Source organism: Ranitomeya variabilis, chromosome 2 (assembly GCF_051348905.1).
Source record: "Ranitomeya variabilis isolate aRanVar5 chromosome 2, aRanVar5.hap1, whole genome shotgun sequence".
Classification (NCBI taxonomy): domain Eukaryota; kingdom Metazoa; phylum Chordata; class Amphibia; order Anura; family Dendrobatidae; genus Ranitomeya; species Ranitomeya variabilis.
The window spans coordinates 451,399,347-451,421,951 of NC_135233.1; the positions used below are offsets into that span (position 1 = coordinate 451,399,347).

Below are 22,605 nucleotides of genomic sequence, written 5' to 3' on the forward strand. Positions count from 1 at the left end.
AGGAATGGCAAATTCACCACTGGCGCCCTGTGCTCTTCACAGATGAAAGCCGGTTCACACTGAGCACATGTGACAGACGTGACAGAGTCTGGAGACACTGTGGAGAGCGAGCTGCTGCCTGCAACATCCTTCAGCATGACCGGTTTGGCAGTGGATCAGTAATGGTGTGGGGTGGCATTTCTTTGGAGGGCCGCACTGCCCTCAATGTGCTCGCCAGAGGTAGCCTGACTGCCATTAGGTACCGAGATGAGATCATCAGACCCCTTGTGAGACCATATGCTGGTGCGGTTGGCCCTGGGTTCCTCCTAATGCAGGACAATGCCAGACCTCATGTGGCTGGAGTGTTTGCCCACAGTTCCTGCAAGATGCAGGCATTGAAGCTATGGACTAAATCACCCGTTCCCCAGACCTGAATCCGATTGAACACATCTGGGACATCATGTCTCGCTCCATCCACCAGCGTCACGTTGCACCACAGACTGTCCAGGAGTTGGCGGATGCTTTAGTCCAGGTCTGGGAGGAGATCCCTCAGGAGACCATCCGCCGCCTCATCAGGAGCATGCCCGCATATTGTAGGGAGGTCATACAGGCACGTGGAGGCCTCACACACTACTGAGCATCATTTCCTTGTCTTGAGGCATTTCCATTGAAGTTGGATCAGCCTGTAATTTGATTTTCCACTTTGATTTTGAGTGGGATTCCAAATCCAGGCCTCCATTGATTAATAAATTTGATTTCCATTGATGATTTTTTTGTGACTTTGTTGTCAGCACATTCAACTTTGTACAGAACAAAGTATTCAATGAGAATATTTCATTCATTCAGATCTAGGATGTGTTATTTGAGTGTTCCCTTTATTTTTGTGAGCAGTGTATAAAGGCTTATTCTATATGTAAGATGTTGATCGGAGGTGACAGATGCTTTCTGTCCGTATTCGCACACATTAGTGTTCTTTGTGTGAATGTATTACACAGCTGCGTCGGTGAATTACTGCTGTAGGAACACTACAAGGTGCAGCTATGTGTGAACCCGCCCTAACAGGGCGAGACGCTGATGGTGATCTAATTCTATGATGTCATGTCCGGGGTGGTGGAGATAGTGTAATATAGTGTGACAGCGACTTCGCACTTTTTAAATTATTGATGTTTTATGTTCCAGATGTTTTTATATCTGAACTCGATAGATTTAGGAAACGTTTCTTTGCTCTTTGTGATATTGTATATAGATATCTATCTCCATCTTCATCGGGTCCTTGGGGTTGATTGACGCCGGATGTGTATAATGGTGAGGAGGATTTTATTATTTATCTCCTAGATGTCACACATTTCAGCGTGATTTATATTTTCATTGGGTGAAACCACATTATGGGCGTGAAGGTATTGGTCCCGTGCTGGGATTACTGGGAACTGATGGGTCAGTGCCGGCTGCCACGTTGTAGACACCGTGACTCCTATGTGAAGATTGGAGTATACAGGACGTAACGTCCCAAGAGCTGCGCTCCGGTGTAAGGCACAGCCATAGAGCACTGGAGCCCCCACATTAGGGGTGATAGGAGAAAGTAACAACATCCCTGTAATAAGTAAACTGCATGTGTGTATGTGTATATATATATATATATATATATATATATATATATATATATATATATATATATATATATATATATATATATATATATATATATATACTGCCATCATGGAAAATTGTGAAAACTTTGCCGATCACTTTATTGGGCACGTAAGTGTCTTCCCCCAGTCTATGTCACTGCCTTCAGCTGCATTAATATATCAGAACGTTCTCGTTTGGAGTACAGATGATGGCAGTGATCAGTCAGATAATCCCCAGGGTTGGTGCTGAGCTGACCCATCACTGCCATCATCTGTACTCCAAATGGGAACGTTCTGATATCAACGCAGCTAAGAGTAGAAAAGTAGGGAAGAGCCGGGGTTTAAAGCCACCTGCATGCCTTTTTTTTTCTTTACAGGACTGTAGTCAAATTCCCTAATAATGTGATTGGCAAAGTTTTATAACTTTCCATGCTGGATACAGTTATGAAAAGAAAATGTAAAAAAATACTATTTAAATTTATTAAAATATTGACTCTGCCAACATTGGAGTATAAATAGGTGATTAATAACAGCTCATAGCATTCAGTGCAGGAGGGATAAGTCACATGGTGTGCATTGCCCCATGTTGTCTGCAGCTGAGAGTAACTACATTGCCATCTAGTGGCTCAAATATAAATAGCATTATAGTTCATTTCAGGAATTTCAATAATTAGGGCTCTTTAAGGGTTGTCCCCCAAAATCTCAAGTAATTCCTTTTCCATAGACTACGGGATAATTTTCTGACATTTGAGTGTACGACTGCTAGCAGCCCCCCAGAGATATTAACAACGGCGCTCTGTACCCTAGGTGTGAGGATCTGCGGAGCCCGGTCTTGAGTTGAGCGGAGGAGTGCTGGCCTTACTTCTGCTCTATTCATGGTCTATGGCACAGCTGGAAATAGGAGAGCGCGACACTCGGTTTTCTCTCTGTTCTATAGGCAGTGAATGGAGCAGAGGTCGAGTGTGTGCACTTGTGCTCCCTTTAACACGTATGCAATTCTCAGGATCGGACTTTTTGCATCCTGTACAGAGGAAAACAACAGACATCTTGGTGATATTTGGCTTACACTATGAAGCCGACCACTAGTGAGGGGACCACTATGAGGCCGTGTAAAGAGGTTTTTTTTTAGGTGGTCAAAAACAACAAATTTTCTAGTGGAAAAAGCTTAGTTTCCTGGAGCAGTTTTGGAAGAGTTTGGTTCCAGCCCCTCCCTTAACCCCCCAAGGTCTCCCCCACTTAGGATTCCCCCTTCCTAAGTGTTCCACCCCCCCAGGGTTCCACCCCTCCTGAGGGTTCCCACACCCCCCTGAGCTTCCCCTCCTGAAGTTCCACCCCCCTGAGGTCCCCCCTGAGGGTTCCACCCCCCCAAAGGTTTGCACCCCTCCTGAAGTCCCCCCCCCCCCCTGCCGAGGTTCCCCTCCTGAGGCTTCCACCCCCCAAGATTTACACCCCTCCTGAGGGTTTCACCCCTCCTTTAAGTTCCCTCTTCCCCTTAGGTTCCCCCTGATTGGAGCAGATTCAATCAGGAGCAGCTCCAAAGACGTGACCTGCACTTTCTTGTTTTCCCCACCAGGTGTTTTTTCAGCACTTAAAGTGCAAAAAAAACCTCTGAAAAAATAGTTGCACAAACAGGAAGAGTCTTTTAAGCATTTTTTAGGTGGTTTTTGGTGTGTTTTTTTAATTTCCTTCTTTAAAAAACGAGCAAACTAAACTCTGTCTGCAAATAACATAAAAGTAATCAGCAATAAATGTCTATTTTTCTGTTTATTTTGTGGACGCGTACATGTAGCATATAATTCTGTGATCACAGATACTTTAGAGAAGCGGCAGTGATTGCCGTGTGACTACTGGGGTGTTTGGAGGGGCTACTACTCTTCCCTGTCGCCTTCGTTAATGAGGGGACCGCAGCCCTTTCCCTTTAAGACTTGCCTGAGACTACACTGAATAATCGTACTCCCTTCCGGGATGTCTGCTAGCGGTCTCCCATGTACACTACGGAGGGAACGCTTATTTGCTACGTTTCCTTCGCAATTGCTTGGCTTCCTGGAGGCCCAGGCTGCTGTTGTCGGTTCCCCATACTTTACACTACAGCTCTGCTCCTTTGTAACGTTCACTTTTTACACTTTATAAGAAGCAGTAATATACTACACTGTATAGGTACAGAGGAGGCCGCCATTGCGGAGCGCAATCCACTTGGTCACATGACCGCACATCACTTCCCTGCGGCCGCCTCTTTTACTTCGGATTTACTTATTATTTTGTATCTGATGCCGCTCATGATAATAATTCATTTATGTGACCTTTTTGCCTTGTACACTAAGCGCTAAACATCCTTACATTACTGCCTTTGTAAAGTAAGAGATTGTTACTGGAAATATTTTAAGATATAAAAAAAAAATTGTATGTATTTTTAATTGTCCAAAAATAAATAAAACCATTTTGAAACTAATGTTTTTTTGTTTTTTGTTTTCAAATCATTTTTAACAAAACTATAACTATTCTGAACTTTTATAATTTTCTTTGTACAATTTATGATTTTTAATTTAAATATTAACGCAGTAACTTCTATTTCTTAGATATATAGATAGATAGATATATTTTATTAAAAAAGGACGGTCGTGTGATACAATACAAGCAGGGGAGTGGGTCCTGGGGAGTGCTTCTTGTGCGAGGAATATACTGCTGTGACATGCTGTTCTTAAAGTGACGATTACATCACGGCAGGTCTTTTCCCCCCATTCTTCTGTGCCTAAAGGGGTTTACCGGTTTTGCATCCTTTATTCCAGTAGGGGGCGTTTTCAGCGGTTGGATCCATGTTCTGCTTGAAATATGATACAGCTAATAAAAACGCCAAACACTTTGGTTTCTGATTTTATTTTTATTTCTGTTTAAAACATAGAAAAAAACAACTTTTTTTGGCAGAATAACACTCTTAAAGTACAAGATGTGTAAAATGTGCACCAGGCCGAGCGTTACATCCATGTAATAAGCGCAGAGATGGCGGTGCACCACTGAGCGGGGAAGCGGGGCGGCAGGCTGGTGAAATGAAGATCCACCAGATGCTGTCGCGATACTATTAGGTTATAGCTGAAACATTGCGGCAGTGACTGTTTATAGGACCAGTCCGGATGGCCTCCATTGGAGCCCTCAGGAGGGGATTTTAACCCTTCTTTCCCTGAGTCCTGAAAATCAAACTGGCCTCAGTGTCCTGTGATACGTCCCCTCCTTATTAGATTGCTAGGCACGTCGGGTAATTCAGGGACCTGGGAAAGCTGAGTGCTGATCCGTATTTAAGCAGCTATTATTTACCCAAATGACGGATCGGACAGATGGAATTTCAATACCCGATCCTTTTGTTTTCGTCGGAGACCTGCCTCTGCCAGAGGAGTCTGACAGCGACTTTTCCTTGTTGAAAACACATGAACTTTTGACCAATTGGGGAGTTGGAAGAAACATTGTTTTCGAGTGTGCGGCCAGCTTGGATGGCCCGAGTACAGACCCAAACGCAACAGCCTCATATGCCTACGAGGCTTCACATGGATGAGTCAAACGGCCTTAAAGGGATCTGTCACCAGGTTTTTGTTACTCTATCTGAGAGCAGTAAAATAGAGGCAGAGACCCTGATTCCAGCAATGTATCACTTACTAGGCTACTTGCTAGAGTTTTGATAAAATCCCTGTATTATTCTGCTGCAGATCTACGAGTTCTCTAAATGCTGAGCTCTGTTTCACCCCACCCACACATCTGATTGGCTACTTTGTGTACACTGTGCAAATCAGTGGTGGGGGCGGGATTGGACTACATGGCAGCAGGTTTACTAGTCCTCTAGTGATCATCTGCTGATAAAACTGTTATTTTATCAATACTACAGCAAGCAGCCCAGTAAGTGACTCATCACTGGAATTGAGGTCTCTGTCCCTACATTATGCTTCCCTCAGATTAGATGCTAAAAACCTGGTGACAGGTGCCTTTAAAAAGCAACTGATCGGTGACACGCATGGATTTTCCCAACACTAAAGACAGTGGTGTAATTTGAAGCTCATGGGCCCCCAATACAAAATCTCCAACTGGGCTCCCTAATTATCACCCGTATTTAATAGTATTGATCTCAAAACTGCCAAAAAAGGACCTTTTTAAACACCCCCTTAGGCTCCAACCTGTGCACCCAGCATGGTTATGTAAAGTATGATCAACGGCGGAAGAGAGGTTTGTACAGCATCTGGCACTCATTCCCTCGATTAACACTGCTGTCAGCTGATATCAGGGAGAAATAGCTTGTATTCGCATGTCTCCCTGTCTACAAATGTCTGATAAAGAGATCACAGGTGATTGTAGACAGAGTGCCCCTTAATTACCATCCATTATTCACATTCTCAGTATTTTATATAAGCGAGCTTTGGCAGACAGAAGACCACAAGGTTTTGAGTGGTGGATAACGGAAGAGGGGGTCCGGCAATGGTGACCAGATTCCATGGTGGTGCTAGAAAAAAAAAGCAATTCACTCTCCAGGGTGACAGGCAAACAGGAAATCCTGGAGGAAAACACATGACGTCCATGATCATCGTCATCATCCATGTTGGCTTGTAGGCACCAGAATGAAGGGACGTTCCCCTGGTTCTCCTCATTGTGCCTGAGCCAAGGGTAAAGCCTCAGAATGCATAGCGTCGGCCAAGAAGCTCAGCTCGTTGCACAGAGTTTCGTAGCGGAAGGCCATGCGGATCTGAGCCACGTTGGTTCTCCTGATGTCGTTTCCCTCCGGACCTTCCTTCATGCAATTCTCCCCCAGAAAATGCTTCTTCTCCTGGAAGACAAGAGGATGAGAGATGAGGATCAGTGTGTGACCCAATGTCAAAACGTCACCCCAAAGCCCCAAACCGAACCCCGGTCAGCTGCACCCCGCCGCCTCCTGGGATCCTCTCGGGGATCATATATGTCTTGGATCACATCCCAGCGAATCCATTACGAAATCAATTTTGCTACAGATTTCCCCCAAAATTCAGGTTCTGCAGAAAGTGAAATTTTGGGGTTTCAATTGGCTCAAATCCAGCAAAACATCGGCCAGGTTGGTGACGTTTTTCCTGGATTCTTTAGGGCTAGGAGAGGGTTAAATTAACAAAATTGTTATTTTTTTTTAAATCATGTATTTTTTATTAAAGCATATGACACGCCATTAACACAGTCCGATACAATTTGCAGACAAATACCGTACATTAGATACATGACCTGATAATATATTTTCATTTTACTAAACAACACCCTTACCACCTAACCAAACAAAATTAAATTTTAAATAGTCTCCCTTCTTCACTAGCTTCCCCGAACCTCTGTCCCAGATTTGTATGTCCCATCAGATTTGATGGATCAGCCAAGACCAGGGAAAGTGTCTCAGCCCAGACCGGGGGGAGTGTGTCAGACAAGGTGAGGACAGGGGGAGTGTCTCATCCCAGACCAGGGGGAGTGTGTCAGCTCAGACCAGGGGGAGTCTCAGACGACCAGGGGGAGTGCCTCAGCCCGGACGACCAGGGGGAGTGTCTCAGGCCAAACCAGGGGGGGTCTCAGACTACCAAAGCACAGTGTGTATAGAGGGCTAGGAATAGGGCTGGGAATGAGAGAAACCATGCCAGAGGGAATAACCAGGAGGAACCGGGTAGGCTAGCCAAGCATTATTGTTTAATCCTGAAATTTTAATTATAGGTGGAAAGTCCTTCTAGATAATGATTCCCTTCTACAGCTGTAATAGGGTGTGATTGACAGTCGTCACTTCTATTGGATCTGAACCAGGTGTGAAAGAAAACCCCAAAATCGTATTGCGACTCAAGGAGACTCCACATTGGGTTCTTATGTCCTAACCTTGTCGGAGAGGCCGCTCTGCAGGACGCTGTTCCTGGCGATCTCGCACAAGTCGCAGGTGCTCAGTTTCCAGACCTGGGCAGCGATGGCGTATTCCTCCATCAGGGCTTCCTATACCATGGATAGAAATATGCATTACCGAGGACACAGGTACGGTGAGGACGACAGAGGGTAACAGTGTCCTCAGCAGCACAGAGTATTTCAGGAGAGGAGAGAGCTGATTTTATGGGAGGTGACAGAATAAGGGATAAATAGGGCCTAGCAGCACAGAGTATTTCAGGAGAGTAGTGTGCTGATCTTGTGAGAGAATACAGGTCTAAAAGTGATCTAAAGGAAGATTACAGAGTAAAAGAGCATAGTGGAAGTAGTGGGGCTCTCAGCAGCACAGAGTATTTCAGCGGAAGAGTGCACTGATCTCATGGGAGATCACAAACAAAATTACACAATGGGAAAAGCAAGGTCTCCGGCAGCACAGTGTATTTCAGGAGCAGGGTGTACTGATTTTATGAGCGATTACTGACAGAGTACATAGCTGAAGAAGCAGGTCTTTCCAGCAGCACAGAGTATTTCAGTAGATAAGTATGTGCTTATCTGGTGGGAGGCGAGGGGCCCCACTTCTTCCTTGCTCCTACCTTGGTGTAGTGGAATTGCATGGGATCGTCTGTGGACAGGGACACGACCAGGCCTTTATGCAGGAATTCCCGCAGTGGGTTCTTGGAGTATTCTAGGAATAAGCTGTTATTGCTGAGCGGAGACATCGCGATGGGAATCTGTGCCAGGTAGTAGAGGTACTGCAGCACCGGGCTCTGGGGAGAAAGGACGGCACGGGTGACCACGGCTCTGCTCACACAGTCAGAAAAATCACAACTTTACAAACACTCAATACACTTTCTGCTTTTACTCCTGCTTGTTGTCAGTGAATAAGAACATTCTTCTTTACAGTGGCATGTAAAAGTCTTGGCACCCCGGGGCAAAATGACTGTTATTGTGAACAGTTAAGAGAGTTAAAGATGAACTGATCTCTAAAAGGTCTAACATTACAGATGACACCTTTCCTTTGTATTTTAGGCAAAAAATATATATACGGTATATCATCTTTCACAGTTTAAAAATTACAAAAAGGAAAATGAGCAGATAGAAAAGTTTGGGCACCCTGCTTGGTTAGCACCTAGTAGCCCCCATTTTGCAAGTATCACAGCTTGTAAACGCTTTTTGTAGCCAGACAAGAATCTTTCATTTCTTGTTTGAGGGATTATCATCCATTTTTCCTTGGACAATTCTTCCAGTTCTGTGAGATTCCTGGGTCGTCTTGCATTCTCTGCTATTTTTAGCTCTAGCCACAGATTTTCAATGATGTTCAAATCAGGGAACTGTAAGGGCCATTGTAAAACCTTCAGCTTGCTCCCTTTGAGGTCATCTATTGTGGATGTTGACGTGTGTTTAGGATTATTATGCATTTGTAGAAGCCATCCTCTTTTCATTGAATCTATTCTTCCCGCTACCCGTGAAATGTTCCCTGTGCCATTGGCTGCAACACAACCCCAAAGTATGATTGATCCACCCCCATGCTTAATGGTTTGTGAGATGTTCTTTTCCTGAAATTCTGTGCTCTTCTTTCTCTACACATACCTTTGATCAGTGTGGCCATAGAGTTCTATTTTAACCTCATCGCTCCACAGTACTTTTTTCCAAAATGCATCAGGCTTGTTTAGATGTGGTTTTGCATATTTCTGACACTTAATTTTATGGTGAGGACACAGGAGAGGTTTTCTTCTGATGACTCTTCCATGAAGGCCATGTTTGTGCAGGTGTCTTTGAACATTAGAACGATGTACCACAACTCGAGAGTCTGCTAAATCTTTCTGAAGATCTTTTGCAGTCAAGCAAAGGTTCTGATTTGCCTCTCTAGCAAACCTACTAACAGCTCTCACTGAAATTTTGCTTGGTCTTCCAGAATTTATTTTGACCTCCACTGTTCCTGTTGACTGCCATTTCTTAATTACATTTCAAACTGAGGAAAGGGCAACTTGATAAAGCTTTGCGATCTTCTTATAGACTTCTCCTGCTTTGTGGGCCTCCACCGGTTTCATTTTCAGAGTGTTAGGCAGCTGCTCAGAAGAACCCATGGCTGATGTATTTTGGTAGAAGGTTAGAGGAGGCTGGGTTTTTATAAAGCTGGAAAATTTGCATCCCCTGGCCTTTCCTAACGATGATACTGAACAAGTCCTAACCCGAACAGGCTCGTTAAGGTGTGAAACTTAGGTTAAAGTTATCTGAGCATACAAATCTCCAAGGGTGCACAAACGTTTGCATAGGCCCATTCTGCTTTTTGTAATTTTTAAAATGTAAAAGATAAATTTATTTTTATTTTGCCTAAAATACAAAGGAAATGTCATCTTTAACTTTAGGCCTTTTAGAGATCATGTCACCTTCAACTTGCTTAACTGTTCACAATAACAGTAATTTTGACCAGGGGTGCCCAAACTTTTACATGCCACTGTAACTCAGCTGAAAACCTTTAGAGATTGTTGCCTCTCGCAGTTTGTCTTAACTGGATACAATTGTAACAATCAAAATATTAATCATTGTTTTGAGCAGAATTATAGGGGATGCACCACTCCCACCCAACTGAATAAAGAGGTGTGACAGGGCCCCGTTCTCCAGATAGATGGGGGTCTTAGTGGTGAATCCTGAATCTGTCTTATAGTTTCACCATTTACATGTATAGTACAGAGGACATATTTAATTTGCAAGCAGCAAATACAAAGCCTTGGTTGCACTACAACTCCCAGCATTGGATCCCGATAACTTTTTTTTTTTAATTCTTACCTTTTTGAGAAGTAATCCATGAGAAATGTTATCTGCAGTTATAAAGGCCGACACCAGATGTGTGATGGACCCGGCTTCTCCGCAATGAGGCCGGAACAGGAAGGTGCTCATCCCCCGCTCCCTGAGAAATGGAAAACGTCAATGATCATTGCAATTCTTCCACACCAGCGATCGCCGCCCAGCACCACAGATGGTTTCACTCCAGAGACCCCATTAATCTCTAAAGCTAAGGGGGGCCCCGGAAGTGAAGTCGGTGGAGAAACCAACAGCATTGCTGTGAGATATGGGAATCTGGAAGCCCTGGAGGGGCTCTAACTTAGGGGGTCTACACAAAAACTGCACAAACTCCAAGGAGAAACCATTTAAAGGGATTCTCCTGCCAATGCTGACTTGGTGGGACAGTCTTGAAGGGAAGGGGTGGGGGTCACTTACTTGCGCAGGTTGTTGAGCAGCATGATATTGGCATACATATAATACAGGTAGTAACTGTATGGGGGGTTCTGCTCGTGTGTCCACTGGTCGGGGGTCGGACTCTTGTTGGAGAACATGTGATCGTTGTGTTTGGACTCATCGTCGACGCTGTCAAAGCCCGTGACCTGGAATCACAAATGTGCCGATCAACGAAGGATACACATGAGAGGGGGCACCCGGAATGTACACAAGGAGAAACACCCCCTGATTATATACAAGGGACGACTCCCCCAGATATACTTAAGAAGGGACACCACCCTGGATATATGCAATGGGGAACAACCCTGGATATACACAGAAAGGGGACACCCCTCTTACTTACATAGTTAAGGAATAGGTAGAGCTCTTTGTGATCTGAAGGGTTAATTGTCGCCTCAAATAGTGGCAAGAATATATTTTCCAACATTTTGCCAAAATCTGGAAGAATCTTCTTCGATCTGAAAATGTCACTGGAAGGAAAAAAACACAGACATTGATTCTTCATGATTATTGTTATTCTGCCATCCGGCCTTACATGTCATAATCCACATTTATGGGAAAAGTAAAGTTTAATTTCAAATCTGATATAACCCGTAATCAGAAAGAAAAAAATGGTATGTAACAACATATTTATCACTGATTAGTCATCATATATCATTTTTTCTTCATCATAGGACTTACTATCGACTAGTCGGCACCAAATACTACCAATAGGAGTGTGGAAACCACAAAAAACACGACAGAAACAGTCATAAATAGCACAAAGAAGTTTTTATTATTCCATACAAAAACAAAAAATAAAAAAAAATAATAATGTAGGACAAAAAAAGGCACAAAGTGGGAAGCATGTGCATACAGCAAGCAAAGTGCAACGCCTTGATGTGCAGACCAAGGAAAGGGTCACATTTAGATCTCTTTATGTATTATCAAAAAGAGGGAAGCATGTATAGGGGTACTACCTGTAGAACAAATAGTAAAGAGTAAATTGGAGATCATCAATTAATCGTGGTACAACCACTGAACACAAAATGTTTATCAAGACATATTACAATATCCAATGCTGAAGCGTCAGCTATAGGAGGCGGGATCCAACCCACATGTTCAATGGTGTCCCCACCCAATTAGATGACCGTCCGGCTATAGCTTGTATGTAGCCACCAATTACAAACTATCCCTCACATGTACCAGGCCAAGGAGTGGTATCTACCACCAAATATATTACCTTTAAGGATGGCACGTCTGCAGACGTGCAGTCCGAGGATTTTCCTGTGTGCCTGTGCCATCCTTAAAGGTAATATATTTGGTGGTAGATACCACTCCTTGGCCTGGTACATGTGAGGGATAGTTTGTAATTGGTGGCTACATACAAGCTATAGCCGGACGGTCATCTAATTGGGTGGGGACACCATTGAACATGTGGGTTGGATCCCGCCTCCTATAGCTGACGCTTCAGCATTGGATATTGTAATATGTCTTGATAAACATTTTGTGTTCAGTGGTTGTACCACGATTAATTGATGATCTCCAATTTACTCTTTACTATTTGTTCTACATGTAGTACCCCTATACATGCTTCCCTCTTTTTGATAATACATAAAGAGATCTAAATGTGATCCTTTCCTTGGTCTGCACATCAAGGCTTTGCACAGTTGCACTTTGCTTGCTGTATACACATGCTTCCCACTTTGTGCCTTTTTTTGTCCTACATTATTTTTTTTATTTTTTGTTTTTGTATGGAATAATAAAAACTTCTTTGTGCTATTTATGACTCTTTTGGTCGTGTTTTTTGTGGCTTCCACACTCCTGTTGTATAACCCGTAATTGCAGTTCCCATTCTCTACCATCAGGGGCAGCACATTTACAGTTAGAAAATGTTGACTACCCATAAATGAAAAGCAGGCGTCAGGGCGGCATCAGTGATAATGGGCTCCATGTCTGCACATCTCCTCTGCATCATATCTCTGTGTTAATGGTCCGGAGAGATTATGTTTTTATTGAGATTGCATCAAGTTTCCAAACCACAGGAAGCAAAATGTGAATTTCCTTTACAATTAAGCTCAGCCTATTACTGGAAAGGCTGCAGTGCACAAAATGACTCCTGATCCACAGCCGGTGCTGAAATCAAGTCTATACAGAGGCTTTTCTATTTTCTGGACGAGGCACAGCATTGTCGATAGCTCATGGTGTTTGTGGCTACATGGTGGGCAGACTTATTGGGTCCCTGGTTTGGACACAAGCTTACTGCTGGGAGTCCTGAGGTTTGACAGTGTTTTTATTTTATGGCGTTTATATTTAGACAGTTTTTTCATGTATTAAAGGCTGTCTCAAGCTGAACCTACTTGAGCACACCGCTCCCGCCCCTGGTTTCTTACTTTGCCGGTAGAGTGTGCTCATGAAGATTGACAGTTCGGACCAGCAGAATGGTTGCGCTTTTGGTCCAAACTGTGCTCTCCCCTAGGCTGCTAGCAGACGAAGCTGGAAGAATTGCAGAAAGTCTGAGGATGATCGGGTCCAGTGACCCGAAGAAGATGTGTCAGAGCAATGTTGGCACCTTTAAGAGGTGCGTAAACACCCCCAATTAAAGGGTTCCACCTCTGAGCTTCTACATGACTACATAGCAACAAAACTCCAGTTGGAGGAGCAGAACATCAGGTCTGTTTTAGGTGAAAGAGAGCAGACACTAGCAAGACAAACGCTGTTAATGAAGGGCAAGGATTGATGCATTATTGAGGGACTTATTCCTGCTTGTGAAGCGTGCACCTTCCAGATAACTGCCTAAAAGTGTCGAGGCCCCGCCACACCAGAGGAGTCTGGAACTCATGCCCAATTGCATAAAGGAGTGCCACAGCAGAGCCTGCTAGGAGAGGGATGCAGTTGTGCAGTAGCTGTAAGGCTATGTACACACTTAAGAAAAGAGGTGCAGAATTTTCTGCTCAAAATCTGCATCTCCTGGCAGAATCCGCAGCTGCGTTTTTTGTGCGGATTTTATTTCTATAATGGAGGGGTGCAGAAACGCTGCAGAACTGCACAAAAGAAGTGACATGCACTTCTATGAAATCTGCAGCGTTTCTGCGCAGATTTTTCTGCACCATGTGCACAGCTTTTTTTTTTTCACATTGATTTACATTGTACTGTAAATCACAGTGCAGTTCTGCAGCGTTTCTGCTGCAGATCTGCACCAATTCTGCACTAAATCTGCATCGTGTGCACATACCCTAAAGGCTGCAATAGCGTGCAAAGCCACCAAGCGAGCTGTTGCAGGACATTGCCGCCAAAGAGATGTTCATCAGATTGTTTGTGAACACTGAGAAAGTGTGAACTGCGCTGTTTAGTTAGTGACACAGAGACTTTTGCAAGCTGAAGGAAGAGCTGCTGATGAAACTGCCAGCAGACTGTCACAATTTTAGCTAATTGCCACAAGTGTCAGTAAAGGGAGAACTGTCCACTAGTGATGAGTGAGTATACTCGTGGCTCGGGTTTTTCTGAGCATGCTCAGGTGGTCTCCGAGTATTTGTTAGTGCTCGGAGATTTAGTTTCCTTGCCTCAGCTGCATGATTTATGACTGCTAGACAGCTTGAATACATGTGGGGATTCCCTAGCAACCAGGCAACCCCCACATGTACTCAGGCCGGCTAGCAGCCGTAAATCATGAAGCTGCGTCGACAAAAAGTAAATCTCTGAGCACTAACAAATACTCGGAGACCACCCGAGCGTGCTCGGAAAAACCCGAGCCATGAGTACACTCGCTCATCACTACTGTCCACCTCTTTTCTAGTAAACCGTTGCCTGATGTGAGCTGGTCGTGACCCTCAAGCTCATTGCTTCCTTGGGTGTAAAGTTCCTCAATGGACAACTGGGTGCAATTGCATCCGTCTGTCAATCTTGCATGGGAAACCCCTGTATCACCCAGGCCCACTACATCCTAATTATAGTTAAAGAGTAACTGTCATTTTAATTTGTATTAAATAAATCAATAATTCACGTGAAAATAAGCAACTTTGTAATACATCTTATCAGAGAAATCTCCATAAAACTTCGAGCACCAACTGTCTTCTTCTGTTTCAGTAATCGGAAAGTCTGCACTCACTGCGCTCAGTGAATTGAGAAATTTGAGAACGAAAGATCAGATCTAGAGGAGAAATAAGCAGATTTATCCTCCTCCTAATAAAAATGGGTTCCGCCGCACACGCAACACCATCCTTTGTACTCATGAGTAATCACTGGGCAGCAGGTGGGCTTCATAGTGTTAGCGTTAACATGATCCATAAATGACTTACAAGATCCGAGGCACCTGGATCATCCAGCGCATGTTGGGGGAGTAGACCTTGTGCTTGATGAACCACTTGGCCAGGATGTCCCACTCATCGGGGGAGCGGCCGTAGATGGATAGCCGAGGCTCTGTGTACTGGTACTTGCTGTCCTCCAGCTCTCGAGCCACTTCCTGAACAGACAGACACGGGGCGCATTAATGCAAAAAAACAAGAAGAATAAGTTAGAACCACGGCTACTCTTTCAGTTTGGACTTTTAAAGGTGCACTGAAGTTGGAAGAAGGGAAAAGGTACAAGACCTAATGGTGACAGGACCTTACAGGTAACCTGGGGGGGGGGGTCTGACCTTCATAACTCATCCAGGGCAAAAGAAAAAGTAAAACACAGAGTTTGAATAGTTAAACATTCACCAGAAGGGGACCCCATTGTCATTGCTTCTACAGGGGCCCCACACAGTAATTGGCAACCATACTGTAAATTTGTGATTGCACCAACTAATTAGGGGAATATTTAAAGGGGTTTTATGAAATTAGAAAAATATGGCTGCTTTCTTCAAGAAACAGCGCCACATCGCTCCATGGGTTGTGTCTGGTATTGCAGCTCAATTAAATTAAATGGGGATCAGTAGCAATACCAGACACAATCCATGGAGAGGTGTGGGACTCAGAGAGGTGTAAAGTGATGCAGTGACTAGAGCATGAATGAATATAGCATATACCGGTAATCACATGTCAGTGGGGTCCCTACCTTAATAATCCTGGCAAAGTACTCCCCGTCTATGTAATTGTCCGTCTTCTGGTAGAGGTCTCTGAGCTCGCTTGCTCCCACGGGGTTATACTTAGCGTTGAACTTATCGAATCTATGGAAGGTTTGTCGTCCCTGTAGTTTAAGCATTAATCGATTATTGAACAGAATCTCCCCAAATAATTTTGAAAAACCCCAGAAAAAAAAAATTAAAACTTAAAAGGCAAATTCTATTCACTTCAATAGGCCGGCTGTAACCTGATCCCTCAGTTGATTTCATCTCGCACAAAAGAGATTTAAGCTGTACTTCAGGAGGCAGGAAGTGGGAAAGAAGTGTCTCATAAGTGGGGAAAGAAGCAGATTTCTCTCCTAAGATATATTACGATCGCTCATATTTGCTTGTAAAATTGTTTTATACAAAATTTGTCAAAGTGATGGTGACCATTTAAGATTGTTTTTTAAGCAGGGACAAATCTCAGGCTTATTATTTTACAACTTTGAGATATGATTGCGGTTATTTCAAAAAGTTCCAGAAAGTCCAAGTTTGACTTACTTTCTCAGAACCCGGACAGATCTAAGACTGATTAGCTCAACATTCTGGTGTACGGACCCTAGATAAAGAGTTTGGAGAAGTAGAAGCTGATTTATTATCTCAGGGGCTGACAGATTGCAGACATACTCGCTCTGACTGATCACAGTCCTATGTTGCCAAAGTTTTGGCATATGAAATGTGGACATTATTATGGGTATTTTCTCCAATCTCTGACATCTGGACCACTGATATAGTCCTAAGAAAGTCAAAGATCTGACCTATTATCTCAGAGGTCCACATCATAACCACTGGACGGCCACTAGTTGTAGAATTATAGAGCTTCCCCAGATCATCACAAACTATACGTTACCGCGTGGACATCCAGAGAGTCTACAGTCAGGTCGTACGGATCCATGTAAAGACTCTCAAATAGTTGTTTGAGTGTCATCTTCTTCCCATTCTTCTCAGTGACCACCTTGTCCGGTTCTGTGCGATACGTGTGTTTAATGAAGCGGAGCAAATGCTTCTGGTTCATACAGGCAGCAGCATGAATATGGGTGTCCACCTGAAGATACCGAAAACCAGATGGTCAATTGTCCCCTTTTTTCAATGAGTGTCCATCATTCCAGAACCGAATTACTGAACTGAAGATCACCAAATGACCAATGTCCATATCATCCATGGTCATACCATGCAAAAATCTAAAGACCAAATGAATGATAAATATGAGGTCTCCAAAGGACTTATCCACCCAAGACCAATGTGAATGACATTCTCCCAAACAATTAGGTGAAATCATCATTGCCGACACAAGCCAAGTTGAATGATTTCTGTCAGAAACTTACGGATATTAATGTCTACGTTGGCCAAACCTATGTCACATATTTCCTGGTCATATGACCAAATCATATCAAGGATAATCTATGTGCCCTAAACTGGTCAATGCACAATCAAAACCAAACTTCAGGATTTATTTGATACTTTCTTATGATGGTCTTCAAACACCATCAACCCAACTGTATGTCTGATCATCCCAACGTATCAATAACCACCCAACCACCTGTTTGGTTGAGTGGTCTCTGATAACTTCTAAGTTATTAGACATCACCTAACCAAACTGTTATCTAATGACGATCCCTACCAAGTATCGAAGATGGCCTAAACCAAAATTTTTCCAATGATCTAATGACCATCTGAAAATAGCAATGATCACCAATTCTAAAAAAAAACAAAGCCCCAACAAAGTATCAGTCACCATCTAACCAAACTGTCTGACTTTTGTAACAACCACGTTCATTTGGCTGACAGCAATTCTTCGAAGATTACCTAAACTAGAATGTGTCCAATGATCTATTGACCATCTGAAAATACCACCAACCACTGGTTCTAAAGAAAAAATCTTGGCAACACATCAATGACCATGAAACCAAACTTTATCTCATCTAATGACCATCACAACAAAGTATCAAGCACTATCAAACTGAACTGTATCACTGATTTATTGACCATCACAACAAGGTATCAATGACCAGACAACAAAACTTATCTCATTTGATGAACACCTTTAAGTATCAAAGACTACCTAAAACAGAGTTTATGACTTATTTAATGACCTTCTGAAAATACCAACGACCACTGTATATAAAAAAAATCTTACCAAATATCACTGGTCACCAAACTATTTAAACACCGTCCCAACAAAGTATCAATCAAGGTCTAACCAAACTGGATGACTTTCTAATAACCATGCGTGTTTTGTTATTCTTTCCATTACCCGGGTTTCATCTAATGACCCTCAATTCATGGGTTCCTTTAAAGTAAAAGCCGATGAGTGCATCATTGATCACTCGTATTAGTAAAAAGAATACGAATATATTGATTTTGATGTTTATATTTATACCTTCCTGACATTATAGAAGTCACGGTGAGGGACACTTTTCAGTTCCTTCAGCTCCGACATCTCGTTCAGCATCTCATGGAGGTTAAACTTGGATCCCAAGAAATTGAGCCTGCGGTGACAGTAGGTTTTTCTGTGGGAAACGTTGATAAAAATAAGGATTAATGTTCTTATTTTTATAGTGCAGATCTGGCAGCTCACCAGCCCACAGAGAGCACCAAGCGATTGGGCCGTATTTAGAGTTTCCGCTGCCCTAGGCACTTTTAGTGCTGGCCCCCCTCCCCCCCCCCCATTGGTGAGTATGACACTATCGGCAGTGACTTTAGCAAGAATCGCTGATGTGAAAGTCGCCTTTTGCAGCAGATTGGGAAGTTTTTCTGCATGTGCCGCGTAACGGATCACTTACGGCAACACAGCGTTCGGCCTCATTCATTCCTTATGGTATTTGTGGCACTTGCCATGATCTGGCAAATGCGGTACCATACCTCCCAACTTTTGAAGAAGGGAAGGAGGTACAAAGTGTGCGGCGCGCTACGCGTGCCGCAGCAAATTTTAGGCCACGCCTCTGACCACACCCATTTCACAACTAGTCACACCCATATCCACGTCCCAACCACAGCCATTTAGCACTGCTGATCACACTGTTTTATATACAATAATTATAAACGAAAAAATATGGCCACAGTGCTCCATACTGTATAATAACCACACATGATGCTCCATACTGTATAATGACCACACATGATGCTCCATACTGTATAATGGCCACACATGATGCTCCATACTGTATAATGACCACATGATGCTCCATATTGTATAATGGCCACACATGATGCTCAATACTGTACAACGGCCACACACAGTTCTCCATGATACTGTATAATGACCCCCCCTCCTGTATGCATGGCTCACACTCCCCCCCCCCTGTATGCATGGCTCACACTCAACCCGTGTGCATGGCTCATATTCACCCCCCCCGTATACATGGCTCATATTCACCCCCCTGTATGCATGGCTCATATACACCCCCCCTCTGTATGCACGGCTCATATTCACCCCCCCTCTGTATGCATGGCTCATATTCACCCCCCCCCTGTATGCATGGCTCATATACACCCCCCCCCCGTATGCATGGCTAATATACACCCCCCCCCTGTATGCATGGCTCATATACACCCCCCCTGTATGCATGGCTCATATACACCCCCCCCCCGTATGCATGGCTCATATACACCCCCCCTGTATGCATGGCTCATATACGCCCCCCCCCCGTATGCATGGCTCATATACGCCCCCCCCGTATGCATGGCTCATATACACCCCCCCCCGTATGCATGGCTCATATACACCCTCCCCCTGTATGCATTGGTCATCTCTCCACCCCTCCCTCTGTATGCATGGCTCATATACACCCCCCCTGTATGCATGGCTCATATACGCCCCCCCCATATGCATGGCTCATATACGCCCCCCCCTGTATGCATGGCTCATATACACCCCTCCCCCGTATGCATGGCTCATATACACCCCCCCCTGTATGCATGGGTCATCTCTCCACCCCTCCCTCTGTATGCACGGCTCATATTCCACCCCCCCTGTATGCATGGCTCATATACACCCCCCCTCTGTATGCACGGCTCATATTCACCCCCCCTCTGTATGCATGGCTCATATTCACCCCCCCCTGTATGCATGGCTCATATACACCCCCCCCGTATGCATGGCTAATATACACCCCCCCCTGTATGCATGGCTCATATACACCCCCCCTGTATGCATGGCTCATATACACCCCCCCCCCCGTATGCATGGCTCATATACACCCCCCCTGTATGCATGGCTCATATACGCCCCCCCCCCGTATGCATGGCTCATATACGCCCCCCCCGTATGCATGGCTCATATACACCCCCCCCCGTATGCATGGCTCATATACACCCTCCCCCTGTATGCATTGGTCATCTCTCCACCCCTCCCTCTGTATGCATGGCTCATATACACCCCCCCTGTATGCATGGCTCATATACGCCCCCCCCATATGCATGGCTCATATACGCCCCCCCCTGTATGCATGGCTCATATACACCCCCCCCCGTATGCATGGCTCATATACACCCCCCCCTGTATGCATGGGTCATCTCTCCACCCCTCCCTCTGTATGCACGGCTCATATTCCACCCCCCCTGTATGCATGGCTGATGGCCCATCAGCCATGCATACAGGGGGGGTGGAATATGAGTCATGCATGTGGCTCATATATTCCCCCGTAGGACCAGGTATATACCGTGCCCTGGCATACACAGGGGTGGCAGAGCAGGACTTGGATGGCGTGCGGGGAGTTTGCCAGCCAGCCGGACCGGGACCCGCTCGGCTCTGCTATATCTGCGCAGCACTCACCTTCAGGTCGTGCGGGTCCCGGTCCGGCTGACTGTCATACGATTTCTCCGGTGTCAGCCTCGGGGCAGAGGAGCCGTTGAACTCGTCCATGAAGATGCGAGCGTCGGCTTCCACCTTAGGGGGAGACGGCCGCCCGCGACTGCTCCAAGCTGCGGCGCGAGAAGACACTTACTGGCTGGATAGTGCACCTGCTCTCCGCGCCCCCCTCCTACCTGCCCGGTGTGAGTTGTGAGTATTGTTTTCAAGGAGGGCGGGGGGCGGGGCGGGGTGGGGCGGTCGGTCGCTTGTGACCTGGGACTTTAAAAAAAAACAAAAACCTTGCTCAGGTGCCGCCCCCCCGCAATGTCGCCGCCCTAGGCACGTGCCCTCGAGTGCCTAGTGGCAAATACGGCATATATATATATATATATATATACACACACACACACACACACATATATATATATATATATATATATATATATATATATATATACACACACACACGCGTGTGTGCTCGTACATACGGTATACATATCTATATATACAGGTGTGTGCCCGTACATGGATGTCTGACACCCTGCGCCCGGGATCTTCATTGTGATATCAGCTGCTGCAGCCACACTGTCTACACAACACTGACACTGTGGAGCAGTGTGTACAGCACCCACACGTCACCCTCCGGACTTTGTGCTCTCCTGTTTATGGTGGAGCTGTAACCAGTGACGGGACACTCAGGCTCTTCTAGTGTTGTCAGCTGTTTCAGGAGAAGGTTATGTTGATGTTGATCCTATGAAAAGTTTGAGACTGAAAGTAATAGAATGGATTAAATACTCTGTGCTGCAGGAGACAGTTCCTTCACAGGAGCATATTGATTAGAACCAAGGTGCGGGCTCGTCTGTGGCTCATTGCCTGACATACACGGTGGAAGGAGCAGGGTTTCCAGGTTTCCAGCAGCACATTGTATTTAAAGGGAATCTGTCACCCCAAAATTGGCCTATAAGCTAAGGCCACCGGCTTCAGGGGCTTATCTACAGCATTCTGGAATGCTGTAGCTAAGCCGCCAATGTAACCTGCAAGATAAGAAAAACAGGTTATATTATACTCGCCCAGGGGCGGTCCCGGTGCTGTCCGGTCCAATGGGCGTCACGGTCCGGGTCCAGCGCCTCCCATCTTCAGAGGATGACGTCCTCTTCTTTGCTTCCTGCCGCGGCTCCTGTGCAGCCGTACTGATTTGCCCTGCGCACTGCTGTACTTTGCTCTGCCCTCAACAGGGCAAATCAGTATGGCTGCGCTGGAGCCGCGGCAGGAAGCAAAGAATAGGACATCATCGTAAGAAGATGGGAGGCGCTGGTAACGAACCGCTACACCCATCGGACTGGACCGCAGCGGGACCGCCCCTGGGCGAGTATAATATAACCTGTTTTTCTTATCTTGCACGTGACATTGAGGGCTTATCTACAGCATTACAGAATGCTGTAGATAAGCCCCTGATGACGGTGGCCTTAGCTTATAGGCAAATTTTGAGGTGACATATTACCTTTAAAGGGCAACTGTCACCCCCCTCCAGCCGTTATAAACTAAAAGAGCCACCTTGTGCAGCAGTGATGCTGCTTTCTAACAAGGTGGCTCTTTTAGTTTTTTGTGCATGTATTCCCAAAAAAAAGCGTTTTATAAGTTCTCCAAAATACCTGTCTTTGGCCAGGGAGACAGGTCCTCACCCCCCTGCTTGAAACGCCAAACTGCCGTCACTCAAATGTTCAGGGGCGCCGGGCACCGCCCCCTCCGCTCTGTTTTCGCATGAAATCCGGCGCCTGTGCTGTGTAGTAATGTCTGGTGCAGGCGCAGTGAGCTCTGGCCGTCTGACGTCACAGCCAGGCTTGCAGACTGCGCCTGTGCGGCCGCCCTGCTTGTGAATCCCAGCCCCGCACTCTGCATAATACATAACACACTGCGGGCTGGGATTCACAAGGTGGGTGGCCGCACAGGCGCAGTCTGCGAGCCATGGCTGTGATGTCAGATGGCCAGAGCCTGCACCAGACATTACTACA

General features: G+C 45.2%; 1 protein-coding gene across 1 annotated transcript; it reads right to left on the reverse strand.

The window, feature by feature from the left end:
- Positions 1–4,450: 4,450 nt before the first annotated feature.
- Positions 4,451–20,665, reverse strand: LOC143803834 (AMP deaminase 3-like). Its single transcript, XM_077281600.1, has 11 exons — positions 20,616–20,665; positions 18,182–18,311; positions 16,652–16,846; positions 15,753–15,884; positions 15,014–15,177; positions 11,080–11,206; positions 10,719–10,882; positions 10,287–10,407; positions 8,090–8,263; positions 7,458–7,568; positions 4,451–6,408 (listed from the first exon to the last, which is right to left on the reverse strand). Exons 1-11 carry the CDS (start codon positions 20,663–20,665, stop codon positions 6,229–6,231), a joined length of 1,548 nt encoding a protein of 515 aa, XP_077137715.1. The 3' UTR covers positions 4,451–6,228.
- Between the last annotated feature and the right edge of the window lie 1,940 nt (positions 20,666–22,605).

Coding starts and splice junctions, on each gene's coding strand:
- LOC143803834 (XM_077281600.1), bottom strand. CDS start 20,665: ATGGACGAGTTCAACGGCTCCTCTGCCCCGAGGCTGACACCGGAGAAA. Junction 18,312..20,615: donor AGGCTGACACCGGAGAAATC/GTATGACAGTCA, acceptor CGTTTCCCACAG/AAAAACCTACTGTCACCGCA. Junction 7,569..8,089: donor TGCAATTCCACTACACCAAG/GTAGGAGCAAGG, acceptor TCCATGGTATAG/GAAGCCCTGATGGAGGAATA.